The 20,674-nt window shown below is 43.7% G+C and overlaps 1 protein-coding gene across 1 annotated transcript in view; it reads left to right on the top strand.

Moving 5' to 3' along the window:
- The window catches only part of HHLA1 (HERV-H LTR-associating 1), a 29,878-nt gene extending 12,206 nt beyond the window's left edge, over nt 1–17,672 (top strand). Inside the window, exons 8-16 of the mRNA XM_040979440.1 lie at nt 1,192–1,248; nt 1,353–1,439; nt 3,247–3,453; nt 5,779–6,009; nt 8,246–8,317; nt 8,588–8,662; nt 12,895–13,048; nt 15,773–15,855; nt 17,629–17,672. Coding sequence (XP_040835374.1) covers nt 1,192–1,248; nt 1,353–1,439; nt 3,247–3,453; nt 5,779–6,009; nt 8,246–8,317; nt 8,588–8,662; nt 12,895–13,048; nt 15,773–15,855; nt 17,629–17,672 — 1,010 coding nt within the window. The remainder of the gene's footprint in view (nt 1–1,191; nt 1,249–1,352; nt 1,440–3,246; nt 3,454–5,778; nt 6,010–8,245; nt 8,318–8,587; nt 8,663–12,894; nt 13,049–15,772; nt 15,856–17,628) is intronic.
- The last annotated feature ends 3,002 nt before the right edge of the window (nt 17,673–20,674 follow it).

Here is a 20,674-nt window from a genome sequence, read left to right on the forward strand (position 1 = left end):
AGGGGGAAATGAGATTCATGGAGGATGAATATTTTGCACAAGCTTGGTGCCAGAACCCAGATTGGGTCTCCATGGAGCCTAGGCCCAAGTTCTAAGTCGTTCAGAAGTATTTGCCTCATTTTAAGATGGTTTTACGTTACCAGCAAATCACATTTGAAAATATTCTGAAAAACACAGATCTAGTAAGTATCCCAAGTTGATGTCCTCAGAAACACTGCATGGCCCAATAGGGAGAATTTTCCATTTAAAAGAGGGGGAAGCAGAATGAAATAGATTGAATTTCAACTATTAGTTGTCAAAGTCAGCATCAATTAATTGTCAGAATATTGCCAAGTACTTGCCATGCATTCCATCTTCGGGTCCTCACTGCAATCTGACAGATTGCTACTATATATATTACCACTTTTCAGATGAGAGAATGGGCATAAGGGTAAGAGACCCTTGCCAGAGATCACTCCTATAGATGATATTTTAACCTAGACTGCGTTAACTCTGACCCATGGTCTTGGTCACTTCAATGACTAATATAAATAACAGTCCCAGATTAACAGTAGTATCACGCTATTTATTGATTTCTCATCTTCCAGGCAACATACTTAGTACTCCACAGCTCTGTCTCAGTGTATCTTCAGATACACTTATGAGGAACACATAGGCCTATGTTCACAGTGTTTTAAGACACAAGTATGTTTAGAAATCAGTAGCATTCAGACTTCAGAAGGTCTATGCTGTACATGATGTGACACCTCCAAAACATCCAGGGAAGCCTACCATAATGGACTGCATCATTGCGCAAAGACAATTATAGCCTCATATGCCTAGCCAGACTTTGCCATCACACTCACACTGCCTTGCATCTTAAATAGTTGTGGGGATTTGAGAATTGCAAATATAGGACTATAGGTTCTAAATCTTTGCCATTTTACAGATGGCTAAAATGAATTTTGAAGTGGCAGTAAGTGGCAGAACTGGCACTGTAAACCAGGAGGTAGCCTAGAGGCTGTGCCCTTAGCTATCACATTGCACTGCATTCTTCCTCTAGTCCAAACAAGGCTCCCTGGAGAGCAAGGAGCTAACCTCATGCTCCTGGGTCCTCCTGAGCTAGGCACTTAAAGTTTCACTTTGTTTCAGCTGAAGACTTAAGGATTCAGATCCAAGGGTAAAATCTTTTTGTCCTGGTTCATCTTGCAGTGAGTCAAACCAATGAATCTGACTGCATCTTCATCTGCGTGATGACAGGAAAGTCAGGTGAGCCACCAGGCATCTCTTGGCAAGTTCTCAGACCCAAGAAGCCAATCCAGCTGTCCGGTGTATGTACCCACAGTGTGATCCTGCTGGCATGGTTCTTGCAGGCAGGAACCTTTCTGACTTCTGGGAGCTGGCAGAGAAACCCCCCGTCATCAACTACACATTTACCAGCAGCATGACTGGTGTTCTAGGTGAGTGCAAACTTCTCACATACTTGCTTCAGATTCTGGACTAGGGTGCCACCTGGCTGACTAAAGCCCAAAGGCTGTCTGGCGGGGGGGGGGGGAGGTTACTTAGCTTTAATGTGCTAAAAATAATTAAATATCAGCATTTTAAAAAGGAATTCCTGGATCCTCTTAAATAACTGGCAACCTTGCATGCCCTTTCCCTGAAATACACTGCAACAAGCAAGTGGAGCTGATTAACTGCGCCCAGCCTTCTGGTAGGAAGACTTTCTGTTGTCTACAATCCTTCCTACTTGCTATTGCCCAGGAGCCTTTTCCTTCATTGGGTATTTGGATTTTGCAGATATATGAACTTTCAATTCTGTCCTAGAGGCATGGGCACTCTATAATAACCAACCAACCTTCCATTATTCTTTTCCACCAGGCTCACACACATGTCCATCTTTCTTTTTTGGAAGCATCTTTAGGTCTCTTTCTCCACTGCACCTAACTGGCATTTCTAGACAAAGTTGCTAGAACGTGACTGATCCTCTGGGATAAACTGTTACTGGCGTGTTCATCACCTCGCTTGGGATTGTAATGGCTTTGAGACAATTCCCCCTTATCTTCTACTGCAGAGAGAGTGGCAATCTTCGTGAACAAGGTTGCTTCCTTTCACTGCTCAGGATCCCTCAGTCAACAGCAGTGACCCGACGAAGTTCTTGGGTTCTGATTCAACTACAGTGAAGTCACGGCTCTTTATGACAAGTGGCATACTACTCCATGCCTACCCATGTGACTCTGCTCAACCGTTATCTGCAGTTATAACCTCTTTCCCATGCTTCTGTACTTTGCATCCCCATTTAGTTGCCAGCAGCAGCTCAGACACTGCTGTGTTTCTAAATGTCTCCCCATCAAAAGCAGTCTTCTGTCTTTGGTGGTCCTCTAACACAGCTCTATACATCCTTGGGACTGTGTTACTCCAGGCTCTGTTGTAGCTGACATTTCCAGGAGCACCTCCTCAATGAATAGACTGGAAGGCGGAGTAAATTCTCTCAACTCCACAGTCTGTCTTCTCCTAGGTACCTTATGCAGTCCTCAGCACACAGTAGGCTCTTTGTCAGTGACAGCGTAAAATGAAGGTTAAATAAATCTCCAGTTTTAAAAATGGACTGCTTTGATTTACAAATATTGGAAGGCAGCTCTTGGTTATGCACCAGAAGAATTGCAAATTGTGTACATTACTGTTTGTTAGGATGAGGTGGGCACTGGTGGGTTCACTAAGCACACCCCATCCCCTGCCCACTTGTGAACACATATCTGAGGCTAGAGTCAATCTTTCTCATTACAAAGTCCTTCAAAAACCTTCCCACCTTCAATTCCAGTTAGGCTGATTCTTGTGCCATTTCAATAACGATATGTGTTTAGGAAGAAGGAACATACTCCTGATGCTAAGGCTGATATGCTAATTGCCGGTTGCTTTGATGCACCTAATCCAATGTCCAACAGACCAGGACACAAGGCATGTAAGGTCTCAGGGGCCCAGAAATAAGATGGGGTAGAAGAAGTGGGGCCATTGAGCCATCTCTGACAACCAAAAGGAAGGGATCCAATGGACCAGTGAGACCCAGTCATCATATCTACCTTCCACCCACATGTTCCCAGCGATTCTTCACCCACATTTGGCAATTGATACTTTAGCTTATTTTCACATTTGTGAGAGTTCACTCTGCAATCTACACATGTGCCGTGTGATGGCCCTGTAATAGTGCAACAGTTCCTGGTGTCTGAAGTACCACACATGGCAAGGCTCCCTTTGTTTTTCTTCCTGAAGGTGCAGTTACCAGAGGAACAGCTGGGGCATCAAAACCCACAACCAAAAGCCGGCAAACACGACCAAGTACAGGGCGCCCACACTGGATCTGGAGCACACCTCGGACATCTGCCACCAGTCCTCCTCACTGGATGGAGATGACAACTGTCTCAGGAGGAGAGACTCCAGGCACAAGAGGTACTGCTTCTCAGACCCTGCCCAGCACAGGTAAGATGCCTTCTCATTACTCTGCTTTGCTATAGTCTCCTCCGTTTCCTTCTAGGCTGGCATAATCCTCCCCTTTATCCCTCCCCTGCCACCTCAAACTATGTTTTAGCTTCCGTTAAGGATTGGCAGTGCAAGTTCCATAAAAGGAGCAGGGTACCAATACCATTGGCATAATATACACCTACCATTTGTTTTTATTACTTTTTGAGATAGATGGAAGCTCACAAGTAGGTAAAAAAAATAGTACCAACAATTGTCTAGTGCCCATTGCCCAACCTCCTCTGAAGTGGCTATCTTGCAGAATCAAAGTATACGGTGGTGTAAGGTGCTTCCATTTCAACAGAGTATTCAGCAAAGCTCTCTCCTGAAATTCACATGAAATAGTGAAATAAAGTCAACAGTTAGTGACTTGGTTAGCTTAGTCTGCAGCTGGCTGCATCATGATGCCAAGGATGTTTTTAATAGATGGATACCAGCATGAAAAGCTGCAGCCAATGACAGGAAATCCCTCCCACTTACCATCTTCCGTGCATAATCAGCAGTGTTGCCAGTAAAGACACGGATTTGGAGACAACATGGAGGTAGCTCTTGCATTAGCAGTCAATATTGCCTCCATGAGTTTTAACAATGAACCATGTCATGAAAAATTCACTCAGTCTAGGCTAGTCAACCAAAGGCTTCTACTTACAAGAGTAGAAGGAAATAGGAATTGGGAAAAGTGAGTTAAGGTTACTAAATTATAGTTAGATTGGAGACTAACTTCTGGGGTTTTATTGTCCAGTAAAGTAACACCATAATAATTATGTACTATAGTCCACAAAAGCTAGAAAAAGGATATTAAATATTTTTGCCACAAAGAAATAACTTTGAGCAGTACTGTTGTCTCTGAACATTACACAATGTATACATGTAGCTAAATACTCATGGACTCATAAATATGTACAAGCTGTATGGCAATTTGAAAGTAAGAAGCGTAATAATTTTCAGCCTCTAAATATTTGCCTTTCCTGCTGAGCTCACATAGCAGGCAAGGAGACACAGGCAAGTCTCCTCAGTTTCGGCCCAGCCAACAGAGCTGCTGTGTAGGGGGAGGCCAGGGAAGGGTCCCTACCCAGAATAGCAGGAGACACCAACTTCCCCAGGAGGCAAAAGTTAGAAAAAGGCAGGTTGAAAACAAGGATTCCAGTTGAATAACAGGAGTCAATTTTACTAACTAGAGTGGTTGAATTTACTACACAAAGCTGAGTACAATAATTGGCAACATGACAAATGCATAAGATCAGAAAACTTTCCTATGTACCATTAAAAAATAAATGATTGCTAAAACTAAGCAAAATCATAAAATGTCAAAGTATAACTTGCAAAATCCTAGTTATATATAGAAAAGCTACAAACTGCAAATAGATAAATAAGGAATATTTAAACAAGTGGGTGTATCATATTCTGGATGAGAAATCTGAATATTTTAAACACTAGAAATATTCTAAAGTGGCTATCATCGAGGCATAAGCCTCCACCTGCAATACCAGCATCCACTATAGGCTCTGGTTTACAACCTGGCTGCCCTGATCTAGCTCCCTGCTGACACACCTGGGAAAGTGGGACAAGGTGGAAGAAATGCTTGACCCCTGTACCCGTGTGAGAGATGTGAAAGAAGCTTTGGGTTTGGTCTGCTCAGTCCCAGCCTTTGCCATTATTGGGGGAATGAGCCAGCAGGTGGAGGATTAATGTCTGTCTGTCTCTCTCTCTCCCCCTCCCCCACCTCCCTCCCCATCTCTCCAACTGTTCTCCTAATTCTGACTTTCAAATAAACATATTCTAAATTAATTTATAGATGTACAATCCTTTAGTGAGATCAGTTTTGTGGAACTTGACGACACAAGTGATTTAAATTTTTACCATGGGAATACATGAGAACATCTAACACTTTTAAAACTGATCAATGAGGAAAGATTTGATGCTTTATAGCAGGAATTATCCTTATTATCCTCATTTTCAAGTCACTGCCCTAAAGCTCACCGAACAAAGGAAGCAGGGTTGTAACCAATGCCCCGAGAATTCCTCACCTAACACCCACGATTTTCCCTTTGCTGATGCCCTTGAACACACAGACCCTAGAGTTGGTGGCAGGAGGAGGGTCCAAGAATTTTGAAGACTTTTTCCGCTTGCTGATTGGCTCTCAGGCAAACCAAGCTGTTACAGTTTAGGGTAGAGTTTAAATCATTTTATCTACACTGCAACATGAGCTTCAGGTTATATTTTAATGTCATTTGCAGCAAAGTGGTCCAGTGTGTCAGGGTCCTGTAACTCATTTTGAACCTGCAGCTACCCTAAGTGTGGCCAGAACACGGAGGAAGACCACCAACAGGCTGACACGGGCTTCCACACTATCCATGCCCTGGGATCAGACCACACCCGAGAAAAAACTCAGAGAGCATCCCTGGGAAACACACGCCTCCACACCGACGTCTCCTGCAGGGGCCCAGGAAGCCACCCCCAGCGGGGGCCCTTTGACACCTCGGGCTGGGATGACTGCGTCCAACAGCGCCGCCTCAGGTAGGAGGGGACCGCCTGCACCTCCTCTAACTGAATATAGGCTTTTTCAAAATTTTTATTTTTCATAATACGTTTCCACAGGCTTAGAGCTTTCGTTTTGAAAACGGTTGCTAAAGCTTTGAAATGTTCACATCTTCAGAAAAGGAATAAAACATCGGCAAGTAGCATAACCGATCATAAAGCAAATTCTTTTTTTTTTTTTTTGGTGGCACTATTTTTTTTTTTAATTTTATTGTTGTTTACATTGTATTATGTGGTGCAGTTTTATAGGCGCTGGGGATTCCCCCCACCCCTCCCATACCCCTCCCCCCATGGTGGATTCCTCCACCTTGTTGCATAACCATAGTTCAAGTTCAGTTGAGATTCATTCCTTGCAAATTCTTTTTTCTCCTTTTCCTGATAACAATCCTTTTCTCCCTCTTTGCTTGAGTGGGAGTTTTCGTCACAGGATTCTCTCTCCTCGTCCTTGCCAATCCTATCTCCTCTTCCCAGTCTTCCTGTCTCCTAAGGAAGTGGCCACTAGACGTTGGCATTGTTCCTTCAAGACAATTCAACTGTGTTTTTGGCACAGCATTGATAAAATTACGTTAATTACATATTTATGAGGCATACGCAAATATCCGCATTAGAATACTACTTCATATGTATGATGTAACCGTGTAAGGAGGAAGGCATGAGTTCCACAAGGCAGAAGAAAGTGTGATCAATTTGTGGGGGGGAGGGCACCTGCAAGATTACGATGAATGAATTTACAGAGGGAAAAAAAAAACAAAGACAAGGGAGGGATGGGAAGGGAAGAGAAACCCCTGTGGAACTGCATCATGAAAAATAAACTTAAAAAAGAAATGTACCACTTAAGCCATGAAGAAAAACGTAAAATTGAAAGAAATGCATGATGTGCCCGCCTCACATCAGGTTTTCAAACCACATCTGGAAGTAGAATCAATGATTTGATTGATTTACCTCCAGGTTTATAGACTTTCTAGGATCACTAATCTTACAGTCAAACAAAAATTTACTTTTTAAAAGTAACTTTCTCTGACTCCAAAAGCCACAAGTCCTTTTACTGTTTCACCTTGGCCACTGAATAGTAAGACGTGTCTGATGCAGGCACTTGGGCAGTGGTTTCAGTTGCCGCGGGGCAGCCGCATCCCACCTCAGAGTGCCTGGTTCTAGTCCTGGCTACGCCAACACTGCTGCTGGTTCACACCCTGCGAGGTGGCACGTGATAGCTGAAGAGCCATTTCCCAGAGCTGCAGCCTGCGTGTGCCAGCCTGCCCCGGCCCTGGCTATAATGGACATGTGTGGAGAGTACCAACAGATGAAAATCTGTCTCCGACTCTCTACCTCTCAAATAAAATGGAAATCAGTAATAAAAGTGTATTACGGCTGTGCTATTAGTATATAAACTTGACTTTCTGCTCCTCTGAGCTCTGTCCTCCTCAAGTACGGAGGCCTTTAATCTCAGATTCCTGTGAGACACGGCAGACTTTCAGAAAATACTTCAAATGCTGAATTTCATAAGGAATACAAGGAAAAGGTTAAGTGAATTTTAATACTTATCTATGCAAAGTCATGACGTCAGGCTCAAAATGTCAACTGCACAAGCAGGTCTGCAAATGCCATCTTGCTGATTTTAATCATATGACTGCCGAACATAATTGCATCAGTTCAGTCAGTTTAAGCATTGTGTCATTATGAAGAGGAAAAGGAAAGCTTGGGCTTGTCTACTTAGATGACAACAGCCATAGGACTATGCGCTCTGCGCTCTGGTCTCTTTCAGATACAACTGGAATCTATCAATTACTCTGTAGCTTTGGGCAGTTTCTGTGAGTGGCCTGAGTCCTGGTTTGCTCAGCTGTGAAACGAGAGCTTCCAGAGTTGCTGTGATAATTAGGTAGTGTCCTAAGGGATTTTGCCAACATAACACCAGGAAATATTCAGTGGTGACTCTTAGCAACCTGCCCACAACGGGGATACTGAGACCAGCCTTGGGAGTCGTTTTGCAAAGCTTAGTAGCAAATACTGTTCTTTTCCAGGACATCCACTAGGGGGCAGCATTGTCTGCTTTGCCCCTGTGCTCCTTTCAGTAGATCACCAGCCCCAGATGAAATGCTGGCTTAGTAATGACATCAATTGAGTAGGTCAGGACCAGGACTTACAGCATAGACACTCTTCTCCCAACCCAGTCCCCCTCAAAGAGACAAAGGCTCATCCTGTTTTTATCTCGTCCTAGGAACATTCACCCCTGGCACCCAGACTCCAAATCCAACCAAGGCACCGGCCCCAAAAGACCCACAACAGATAGGTGAGAAACCCAGTACACTACAGGGGAACAGCAGGGAGATCCGCTGCGCAGCACGGGTCCTAATGGGGAAAGAAGCTGAAGAACAAAATGATAAGTTTCACTGTGCTGCTAAATTACTCCAACTTATTGGGTACTTCACCTCCACTTTCATGATAATTGTGCAACACATTTTGAAAACTCTTTGTCTTTAAGCTGTTATAATTCTGATTTGGTACGTAATCCAAACCGGTCTCATTTTGACATTTGGAAGGATGCTGTTGCCCCTTGCAGGTGGTCTTCCTGTGGAGCGGCCATTTACCCCCAGGGAGGAGCCTGCCCTGGTCCCAGCACCCCACTCAGCTTCAAGTGAGTACCAGCACCTTGTCACTATTATTGCTTGCATCTGTTTGGTATGGTTCACGCAGAAGAGAGGTTTGTTCAATAAATGTAGAGCCACTCTCCTGGGACTCCGTTTCCTCCACTGTGAAGCAAGAATCGTCACAATTGTGAGCATGAAGAATACCTGCTGTTGTGTGGAAGGCGTTTGGAATCTTAGAGCTCAGTGTAACTTCATTCAACCAAGTGCTTTTGAATGAGTGTCTATTGAGCAATGTGCTACATTATGCTTAGAACGTGGATGTTGGCAGAGACAGGAAGGGATAGGAGATGACGCCATGATCCCAGCACCCTTACTGGGCGCAGTTACACTCATCTGTCTCACAGGACTCCATCTTCCCCTTTCCCTGTGCCCTTCATTCTCACGATCCACAGGATGGCTGCATCTGGAGCCTGTAGCTGACATTTGAGCTTCTGCATTTCTTTTTTGTACGTTTGTGCAGCTTACAGGTGCCCCACTCTTTTCTGTTGAGCCAGATTCCTGAATGTTCCTGAACCATCCAGTCGTCTGTCAATGGGGCATTATTAAATTACTGGAGGCTGCACAGTCTCCCTTTTCATATTGCCTCAATTCTGCTCCTGCCCCAGGCTCAGCCTGCGGTGAATAGTGAATGGCCCTTTCAGACACAAGATGTGATTATGCCAGCAAAGGAAATTGTATCTCTTTCCCTCCCCAGGAGTTCCACAAATTTACACCACGGGTGCAGATGGAAGCAGCTGCCAGATGGAATTTTAGAAAAACTTGACAGTAACTGTATCTATGTATCATCTGTAACTATCTGCAGCTACAACTTTCTATACATCCATCCCTGTTGTGTCACTGCATCTCCTTACCTATCCATCTGCCTATTATCCATTCATCTAACAGACACTTGATTAGATCTGTCCTCCTATTGGGCCCTTCCACACTCCCACCAATTCTTGCTTTATAAGAAATTGTTTCTCTTTGTCTACATTTTTAGGACATTTCCAATTTTTATAGTTACAGAGGCGGGAATAATTATCTTTTTACACTGCTTTTCCACATGCTTAACAACACTCCATATCAGAATGGCAAGTAGATGGGCCAGACATGATAGAGACCAAAGTCCTCACCTTGAACACACCAGGATCTCATGTGGGTGTAGGTTTGTGTCCCACTGCTCCACTTCCCATCCAGCTCCCTGCTTGTGGACTGGGAAAGCAGTAGAGGACAGGCCAAAGCCTTGGGACCCTGCACCTGGGTGGGAGACCAAAAGGAAGCTCCTGGTTCCTGGCTTCAGATTGGCTCAGCTCCAGCCATTGGGGCCCTTTGGGGACTGAACCAATGGATCCTCCTCTTTTTAAGTCTGATTTTCCAATAAGAAAAAAAATAAATCTTTTTTTTAAGTGGCAAGTTGAAAATAACAAAGGAAAAACCAAGCGAACAAAGATGCAAAAGCCTTCAGTTGCTCAGGAGCAGAAACAAAGGCTGTCCACAATCATCAAGCCACAGACTGTGGCTATTGCACTTCTGGATTACATTGTCTGTGCCTTGTGTATTAGCTATTACAGCAATAGCAATATCGACAAGGTAAGTAATGCTATCTTCACTGAGAGTTTTGCTGAGTTTGATAGATAAAAAGAGGTTAGGTTTTGAGCCCTGATCTAATTCCAAAGGTGTGCCGTTCTGTCCCTAGATGTAAAGTATCTACAACAAGATGGAATTGAAGGCAGAATGTGGGAAGATTCCTAAAAGCAGTGAATAGTGTCATGTGCATCTAGAGAGGAAGAGACCACACATGGGAGAACACTCGGAAGTTAACTGGTTGAGAGATGGCATGTAAACAGGGTTACCTCTTCATGTGCATTCTGAGCAAACATGGCTTGAGCAAAGGCACCGTGACATCAAACAACTGTTGTTTTCTAGAGACTTGAAAGGGCTTGGGGCTGGGTGCTTGGAGTGTTGGGGCCTGAGTTTGAAGGGACTGGCCAGACTAAGAGCATCAGGGTCTCACCACCACATCAAGGCTCTTCCAAGGCAAATGAGAGAATGATCAGGTTTGTCCTGCAGAAAGATTCTTCAGTTGCAGAGTGGAAACTAAATGGGAGAGTTGGGAGCAGTGGAGCTGGTGAGGAGGCCGTTGCACTCACGATGACCAGTGTTGATGGGGACTAGAATGCGAAGGTGACTTTCAGGATTGGGTGATAGTTAGAAAATAGAAATCAAGATGTGTGGCAATGTTGGAGTACCAGCAGGGAAACAAAAAGAATGTCCAAATGTAACCGAGTGTATTGTGGGGATGGTGAAGGTGTGTGGGGCAGGAGGTGATGATAGCTCAGCTGGGAACATGGACATTTGGGGGATGGTGAAGGTGTGTGGGGCAGGAACACGGGCATCCTAAGCATGTAAAGTATGTTCCAGGAGGAGATGGTGAGGAGAGAGGATCATGAGCACAGACTCCAGGGTCAGATCTTGCCAGCGACATTGCCTGTGGTGCCACTAATCCCGCTCTGGAATCACTCAGGCACTCAGTATTCTCCTCTGTAAAATGGAGCTGGTATCTGTTTCATAAGATTTCATAAGGATTAAATGACACAATATGTGAAAAGAACTGAGGAAAGTGTGATACAGATGTCACGTGCTGAATGTGAAGGGAAAGTCATGACCTTTGATCAATGTTCTGGCTTAATATTGGTTGACTCCGGATAAAATATTTCCTTTCTACATTTTTAAGCCTTTATCCTATAGTCTGAGCCTCTTATCCACTACAATAGGCTGGCTACTGTTAAATTATAATTTCCAAGAACGTAACAATGTGACTTTCATGAAAATGTGAAGAGTAAGCATCCACACAGAGAAATGTTTTTTTACTCACTGAGGAATGAAGAAACCGAACACATGTTAAATCCAGTTCAATGGAGAAGCCGAGGAACAGAGCTTTATATAATCAAGGAAATTCAAGTAAATTTTGTAATTCATGTACTACAGCAATAAACTCTTCACTCATCAAAAAACAGTTGCTCCTGTACCAGAAAATTATTTTCATTCCTAAGGAGCACAAATACCTGCAACTTTGTCACACAAGAGTTGATTATTATCAGTTAACCTCCTCCATTCCAGGTTATAAAGATCAATGAAAGCACACACTCTCATAACCAGGTAATCTGCAACAACTAGAGTTGTTGGCAGCAACTAGAACTAGAGTTGGTTAGCAACTAGAACTAGAGTTGGTTAGCAACAACTAGAACTGCGTGGTCTCATTTCCAGCCATTATGTTTTCTCGATAAGATTACAAATTGTCAGTAGATCAGCATCAATATGGTACATCCGAGTCACTAAAAGAGCTACGATCTTTTCCTTCTTGTTTATTGTTAATTCTTTGCTGCCTGGCACTGAACAAATATTCTCCAAGTTTAAATCAATCAATCAATAGATTTGTTATTCACTGTTCATTCCATTAGGAACCTTTCAACATGCTTGGTATAAATGCTCCCTTTCTCTCCTCTCATTTCATCTGACAGGTGTGGGTCGCCCTACTTTCTACATGGGGAAACATTGGCATACAGGAGGCTGTGCCAGCCTCAGAAGATCTCAAAAATCTGAAATTAAGAAATATATATATTTCTCTTTTGTCATTCACTGCTTTCTTCTAAAAGAAAAAAAAAGTTTATATTAAACAAACAATTTGAACTTCAGTTTGCTGAAACCATTAGTCTTTACAAACTCAGAACTTACAAATGGATAGCCTGGTTCTCCAGTGACTCAGCATGCCAGTTTTATCTTTCAACACGCCCCTTGCTTCCCTCCTTGCACACAGGCAAACACATGCTCATACATACATATATACCCATCACACCAAGCACACAACATACACAGTACTTTTAGATTAATCATTCACTCTCCGACCACTTACATAGTCACCCCTTGTGTAGCACAGAATCGATGTTTACTGTTTTGCACAAGTGTCCCCCACCTGGTACATTTCTATGCAGTGCTTCACATTCTTGTTTAATATCTGCTCTTCCATTAAACTATTGCTGATTTCCCCTGGATACTGAAGCCCCACCCTCTCTAAACTTAGGAAACTCTTAATGGTCATTTTACCAGGAAATGATGAAGCAACATTATGTTTACATGTCTGTCTCATAGGGCAAGACTCTACACCAAGAATAGGGTTTAGCCAATGGAAAATGCTTGCTAAATTCCTAGTGATTGACTGATCTGGGACTGCATTTTCTAGGATGTCCTGAGCCACTGGTCAAAGAGGTGACCATGACAGCAGCTCCTCTCATCCTGGCCATCCAGAAGCTCAATCCATGCCTCATGGAGCTGTGCCGCTTCTTCCAGCAATGCTTGTGCACGAGCCGGAGGAATTCCAGGGCAGACACCATGAGGTAACCTGGCCCCATGCGGCTTTTCTTGTCCAGTTTTATAGATTTCTTATCTATAGGACTTCTCCAAAGGATACAGGCGAATCGGGTATCAAATAGCCCACAGACACATGACAGAAACCACCTCAAAGAGAGGACTCTCCAGTGAGTACCCTACTGATTTTGATGGCCTTGATGGAAGTCATTCATTTCAGGATCCTCACAATCAATCATAGGGCCTGACGCAGTAGAAGATTAGGTTGGCATAAGCTGAGCTGGAGTAAACTGACTTGAGATGAGGCAAGTTGAGTTGGGTTAGATTGGACTGGGATGAATTAAGTTGGGTTGAGTTGAAAGGGGTTGGTTTGAGTTGAAGTGACACGAAAGGAGATGAGTTTTATTGATTTGGATTCATTTTGGTGAAAGTGAAGTGCATCAAGGTGCATTGCATCAAGGACTGGGAGTGGTCCTTGAACTTCAATTCACTGAGCTTCATGAGATTTTATTGGAGAGAATGACCAAAAGATGTTTACTGTATTTCCAGTTATATATCTCTAGTTCCTTCTCCAAACAGAATGAGAAAGTAGTGAAACTGAAATAAGAAGATAAACATGGTTTGTATCAAGAAGATTTAGGCTAGGAGATTCTCCTCCTGCCAGTGCTGGTACACAGAAGGATATCCTTGCTCCTGCATTCTGGGGGCAAATCCTCAGATGTGTTATACTATTTTCAAAATAGACTCACCAGATCCTGGAGCCTTTCAAGATCTCTATGATCTATTGCCTCTGAATCTCAAATTTGCAGCCTTTTCCCATCAGTCATTTTGTGCCCTGGTCTAGGATTCCTCGGTTAGTATGGACATTTCCCCCTTCCAGAGGGTGAACCAGCAGTACCTGCAGCCCTAGAGCGTTAGTGAGCAACGGGGAAGTATTCCTCCACTTTAGGACAAGTGGGCCTAGAAAACCACTGTTGCAATGGTACACTGCATATGCTTTAGGAGCATCAGCCTGCTTTATCGTTTACTCATGTCTACTAAGATCAATGACATTCATTGAACATGAGACACGCACTGCACTAAGCCATAGGGATACCTAGGTGACTCAGCAGTGGCCTTGGGATCTAAGGATTTCCTAAGTAGGAGGAAAGCTCTCAGAAGCACAAACTTAAGTATATGCAATAAATCACAAATACAAGTCATGTAATTACACAAAAACCCATTTACCATATCCCTTTGTGAGGCATCACATTTGAAAACACCTCTAGGTCAAATATTGGCTAAAGCAACAACACAAAGGCAAAGTCTCCAGAGAGAAGCTACAGTTTAAGTTTAGAGCAATAAAGGGCTGGTTTACTCGGCTTCAACTTCTCTTTTCTCTGTAATTTCACTAAATCATGAATTGTATCACAAAATCATGCTAGAAACTGGATATAGGCCAAAATTACTAAAATAGGCACTGGAGTTACTCAGTATGTTTGTTCAATAATACAGCCTTTTTCATTAACAGCGTAAATATTTTCAGGAAGTTGGCAATATAAAGACACAGATTTCAGAAAAGCATGGGAAATACTCTGGCAGATGCTGAAGAACATGCTACAGCAGCTCAGAGGAGAGCAGCAGTAAGCAGAAAGCATACGCCTCTCCAGATGAAAAGAATAGCCAGATACAAAGACATAGTGAGAGGGAACCCACAGCCTCTTAAAGCATGGAGATAGCCACTGTGGCTACAGCGGACACAAGACCTTGCTACTGGCATATGTGCCTGTCAGGACAGGTTTGCCCTTTAAAGTGGGTTACCTTTGACAAATAGGTTCTGTTTGATGTTTGCCCGAGTTCCAGCTGTGGTTTTAAGCTTCCTACTCCATCCTTATTCATACAAAATAAAGCACACTGAGTCCTTGAAGTCTGCTCTTCATCCAATCCATCCCTAAGATTCCTAAGCTCCTTTTATTTTCAAATAATCTTCCTCCTGTGCTCACTCTCTTGTTCTCTCTCTCTCTAAGTCAGATATACAAAGAGGAGGAGAGAAAGAGGAAGATCTTTTTCCAATGGTTCACTCCTCAAGTGAATGCAATGGCCGCAGCTGCGCTGGTCTGAAGCCAGGAGCCTGGGTCTCCTGCAGGTCTCCCACACAGGTGCAGGGTCCTAAGGCTTTGGGCCATGCTCAACTGCCTTCCCAGGCCACAAACAGGCAGCTGGATGGGATGTGGGCCTGCCGGGATTAGAGCCAGCGTCCGTATGGGATCCTTGCATGTGCAAAGTCAGGACTTTAGCTGCTAAGCTACCACGCTGGGCCTGGTTCTCTCTTGAAGTCGTTCCTATTAAGGGTTCCCAACACCATTCTTGGAACATATAATCTCCAACTGTAGGGTGACAGAGCTCCGGTCCTTTCCCTGCCTGCTCTCTCACCAGTTCTAGGGCTGCCTTGAGCCCAGAAGCCCATGATTCCTGCTTTGATCTGGATGCTTCTGGCTCTGCCATGAGTGCAGTGGCTCTGGTGCTGGAAGGAGCTGCTACAATACTGGGTACTTCAACTGATGTTATCTGCGATATTGCAGTTGATGTCTGCTCTGAACAACCAAAACAAATGCAACACAGCATAAGCCCATCTATATTTTCTGCATTAAGAATGCTTCCTTCAGTTTGTGGTGTTAATAATGGCTATGGGTTCAAGTCCCCTCACCCCGTCTTACTTCTGCCTGTATTCTGAAAGTTCTCAGCATGATTGTTTAACTCATTCACATCTCTAGGTACTGTCTTGACTACTACTCCTGGTTTCTGAAGAATGCCACGTTTATCTGCCCCAGGGTGAAAACAGTGTCCCACTCACATAGTAAGTATGCAGCCTGAAGTTGTACCTTTGCAAGAATATGTCCCATTGAAAAGGATCTTGTGTTCCTGGCATTACTAAGAGTCATAGGCATCTTGTGGCTCATCTATTCATCACTAATTCTAGACAAAGCGAGTCTAGGCTATTTCTTTTCCCCTTTAATAAATAGCCTGATGTTTATAATAAAAGATACAAAAAAGCAAGATTCAGCTTGCCCAACCAGCCACTGTTTCTGTAAATTCAGGAAAGCTTCTGAAGTCTCTAGGTAATTCAAAAAGGGAAAAAGTAGATGAAAGCTTCAAATAAACTCTGAAATCTCCAACTAAAAATGTATACTGCTGAAGAAAACCAAGCAGTGTGAAGTTCCTAAAGTGGGATCCTCAGCCCCTCCCCCTGGGGGTTGCACAGTCTTGTTTGCACACAGTGACACTCACGCCAACCTTGTTCCTCCTCCCACTCCTGCAAATCAAAATGACTTGTCTGGTCTGTTTGGTCCCCATGCCTATTGGTGTGGCCCTTTTCTATTGCCACTGCATGAACCATCTGCCGAGGGACTTGGTCTTAGAATAGTGGAACTATATGAAACTGTAGGAAATGCCTTCTTACTATAGCCAGATATAAGCTATAGTTGCTCATGTGTTCAGGACTGGACAAGGTCTCACATTTTTTTAAGTAGAAAAATAGTTTAGTCATGTAGTATTTCCAGAGACTCTTAAGGAATTTAAACAGAATCCTTGGAATCCCTGCCAATTCAGAAACTCTTTATTCTTTGTTCTTCCTACATCTCTCACTTCCTGCGAGTGCCATACCATACATCTGCTGAAACCAACGTTTCTGGCTTTGTTCTGTTCCCATGTACTCGCTCTTCTCAGCTCTGTCTCCTTCCATTATTTTTCTTCTCTCCAAGTGTAGCACCCAGGATGTAAGGTACAATAGGTTATGTTTTAGCTGTGCAGAATGCCTCATATCAGAGTGTCAGGTTCAAGTCCTTATTAAAAAATAGAATCCAATCCAGTTTCCTGTGAATGGATCCATGGAGGCAGCAGATGACCAAGTCCTGGAGCACCTGCTACCCACAAGGAAGCTCTGAATGGGCTTTTGGGCTCCTTGATTCATGTTAGCCTACACTGGATGCTGCGGGCATTATGGACTGAACTAGGGGGTAGAATATTCATCCACCTGCCTGCCTGCCTGCCTATCTCGGTGTCTCATTTGGTTGCTTGCCTTTTAAATAGTTGAAAATAAATATAAAACATTTTTTTTTAAAGGCAACTACCTAAAAATTCATAGGTCTCATTCCTGTGTGAATCAATCATCATTTTCACATTGCTTTATAGAAAAAACAAAACAGCATTAGGCACTAGGATTCAGAAGTTAAAGACAGAAATTCCCATCTGATAGCAATGGAATATCTTACAAACACACACGTCAATAGTTTTTTCTTTTTTCTTTGCTCCATCAAATCACTGAACAATGTTAAATAAAGTGAAATCAGCATTATGCCAACTGGGGTGATGAGTAAGTTGCAGACAGGTATTGGAAAAGGTGCTCTGGGCTGAAAGAGGAGACCTCCGGTCTGCTCCTTGCTGGATATTGCTGCTAGCCAGAAGTTCTTCCTGAAGTCCTTTCTACTGCGCTTCGACTCGGAGTGACTCCCCACCTGTGCCCTGCCCCACAGAGGTCTTCTAGATGAGCTAGCACCGTCACTGCATTGATCTCGGTCATGCTGGCATTTTCATCTCAGGAACATTGAGTTTCTTCAATTTTGTGTTTCAGCCTTAAAACAAAAATGCCTTGAGAATATCTGCAAGTCAGTGTGAGGTCCAAGAGAACATACAGACTCATCGGTGGATTCGCCAGCTGTGCCTTCACCCTGGCTCCACCTGGCTTACTTCTGCAGCATTCATCCAGGCACCAGCAACACCACCAACACACTGAGAGTGCATCTCTTAGGAAGTAGCAATTCTTTATTTCTTGTGCATCTGAATAAGGCTTTGAAGTTAATAGGCTCCTGCGATAAGCCTCACAGTAATGGTGAGTTCCCTGACTGCCTTGCCATCACATAAAACTAGTATCTTTGCTCAAGAAACGCCCACAATGCAATGCAGCAATCCTGATCACTGGACAATGGGAAGCAGGCTGTATGCTCCCTCGCCTGGACACAGAAAACCAGGTGCAGAGCTTCTGATTCAGTGCCTGAGGTGACTTAAACTAAGAGTTTAAGAAGATGACACAAACAAACCAAAAGGGAATTGAGCAAGGCTGAATCCTCGGGGAGATTCATGTATGCATTGACTCTATAATTCACAATAAAATGTAGTTTTAGCCAAGCCATTAGACCTACCAAATATGAACTCTAGAGACCCTGTCCATCCCTGTTCACTGGAGGTGAAGAGTTGCTTTTGTTAACATCTTATCTGCAAGTTCCACAATATGTATGTTGCACCCTTGGGTACAAAAATTCACTAGCAGCACTCGGAATTCAGAAAAAAATATTGTTAATTGCCATTTGTTGCAGCAAAAAGACACAGCTAAAAGTCAGCAGAGTTAAAAGGCTCCCAGAGCAGAGCCCAAGCATGCACTTTTTCTGGAGATGGAGTGGTGTGCTCAGCAGTGAATTCTGCCACCTAGGACGTGCAGCGATGTCTATGGAGCACTGTTGTCCAGGAGAGCACACCACAGGCTGGGAGCCCAGGGAGTTTTGAAGTGAATCACACACAGGGGAATAGGGCGCCTGTGGGGCTGATTAATCACTCAGTCCTCAACCCCTCCAAAAGTCAAGCATGTACGAAACAACTCAAGATTCCTATTATAAATCACATGGTTACCATGAACTCTGAGATGGTCCAGAGTCATATTCACACACACTTGTTAGCCAATATACCCCAAGGGCTAGAGGCCATCTCCCAGGAGCTGGTAGAAGCTGAGAGCTTTGTTTGGAAGGCACAATATTTAAACACCCTATACCTGTTGAGTTGGCTCTCTAGTGTATGTTACATGCCACCTCCCTTGTGCTAGGTCCTTCTGACTATTCCAGACCTGCAGCTGCTCTGCTACCCGTAACACCAAGTCTCCTTGCAGTGGCCCTGCCCAGAGCCCTTCAGTTCTTGTTCCCTGGGACAACATTTGTCCCAGGTGGGCCTGGCACTGATTCTTATTCCATCGTGCAAGGGTTCTGCCTGGACATTGCTTTCCACCATTTTGTGATCCATTACTTGCCCTCTGGTTAAAAACATGCAAGTTCCCTGGCACTATCTGTAAGTAACAAGGGCCTGAGGAGGAGAACCTGTGCAGCCAGACACTTTCCTGGCTCTGCAGAATACTTGACAGCCTCAACATCACAAAGGCACCGAGCTCATAGATACCTGCCATCATGACTTTGGGGTCCTGCCAAAAGCTCCCACATTTGAAAAAATGGGAAACAGAAGGTGGAGGGACTTCCTTCTGAACAGGAATAAAGGAAATAGACTCAACTATTAAAAATGGGTTAATTTGGGCCTGGCGCAGTAGGTTAGTGGCTAAAGTCCTCACCTTGAACACACCGGGATCCCATATGGATGCCAGTTCTAGTTCTGGCAGCCCCACTTCCCATCAGCTCCCTGCTTATGGCCTGGGAAAGCACTCAAGGATGTCCCAAAGCCTTGGGACCCTGCACCCATGTGGGAGACCCGGAAGAGGTTCCTGGATCCTGGTTTCAGATTGGTGCAGCACCAGCCATAGCGCTCACTTGGGGAGTGAATCATCGGACAGAAGATGTCCTGTTTCCTCCTCTCTGCATATCTGACTTTGCAATAAAAATAAATCTTTAAAAAAAGAGAATGGGTTAGTTTGACCAGATTCTCTGATGGAGGGTGGTCATGTTAGAGAATTTTGGCGGAAAGGATCCCCACGGTTTCCCAAGGAACTAATTACTATTAGGGAAGCTGGAGGATGGACTGGTGGACCAAAGACTGGGAATACTCACTTATAGGGAAATCCCAGAACGACCCAGCTGCCACACACCTTGGAAGTCACTGATCATGGCCGTTAAATGGCTCAGTTTGGAGACATCTGAGGCCGTGAGCACTGATCTGGAACACCAGAGACTCCCAGATGTCCTTCGAAAGAGAATTAAATAAAGAAACTGTGGCAAATCTACTCCATGGAATACTACTAGAAAGAATACAATTTTACCATTTGCAAAGTGATCCCAAGTAGAGACCATTATGCTCAGTGAAATAAGACAAACCCAAAAGGACAAGTATCTTATATTTTCTGATACAATACAACCTTCATGCAAAATATGAAATCAATATAAAGGTAAATGCGCATGTGCATACAGTCATCTAGAGGGACTGTACAGTAGAGATTACCATAGCGAGATGTGAAGATACGTTGCAGTATGCATTTCTACTTCTGAACAGTGATGAACTCCCAAGGAAATGGTTAAATATATCTTGATATTAGGATGCTAAACTTTCTATTATCTATACCTACAATGTCAGGATACACTTAAATAACAGAATGATGGACTTAACTGTTTTGAAAGACTATTGTAAAAATATAGAATTGGGGAAATCTTTGTGCCAATGGAAATTATAAAATAGATTTTTAAAAATAAAAAATATATAAGACAAAGGCTCCAAGAAACACATGAGACCTATTTTGTGTTGTGTGTGTGTTTACATTTAATTATTTTTATTGAAAAGTCAAATGTACAGAGAGGAAGATCTTTCGTTATTCACTTCAAGTGGCTGCAACAGCTGGAGCTGAGCCAATCCAAAGCCAGGAGCCTGGAGCCTCTTCCTGGTGTCCTACGCAGGTCAGCCCAAGGCTTTGGGCC

This window comes from Ochotona curzoniae, unplaced genomic scaffold (assembly GCF_017591425.1).
Source record: "Ochotona curzoniae isolate NIBS_2020 unplaced genomic scaffold, NIBS_Ocur_1.0 contig_3190, whole genome shotgun sequence".
NCBI classification, from domain to species: domain Eukaryota; kingdom Metazoa; phylum Chordata; class Mammalia; order Lagomorpha; family Ochotonidae; genus Ochotona; species Ochotona curzoniae.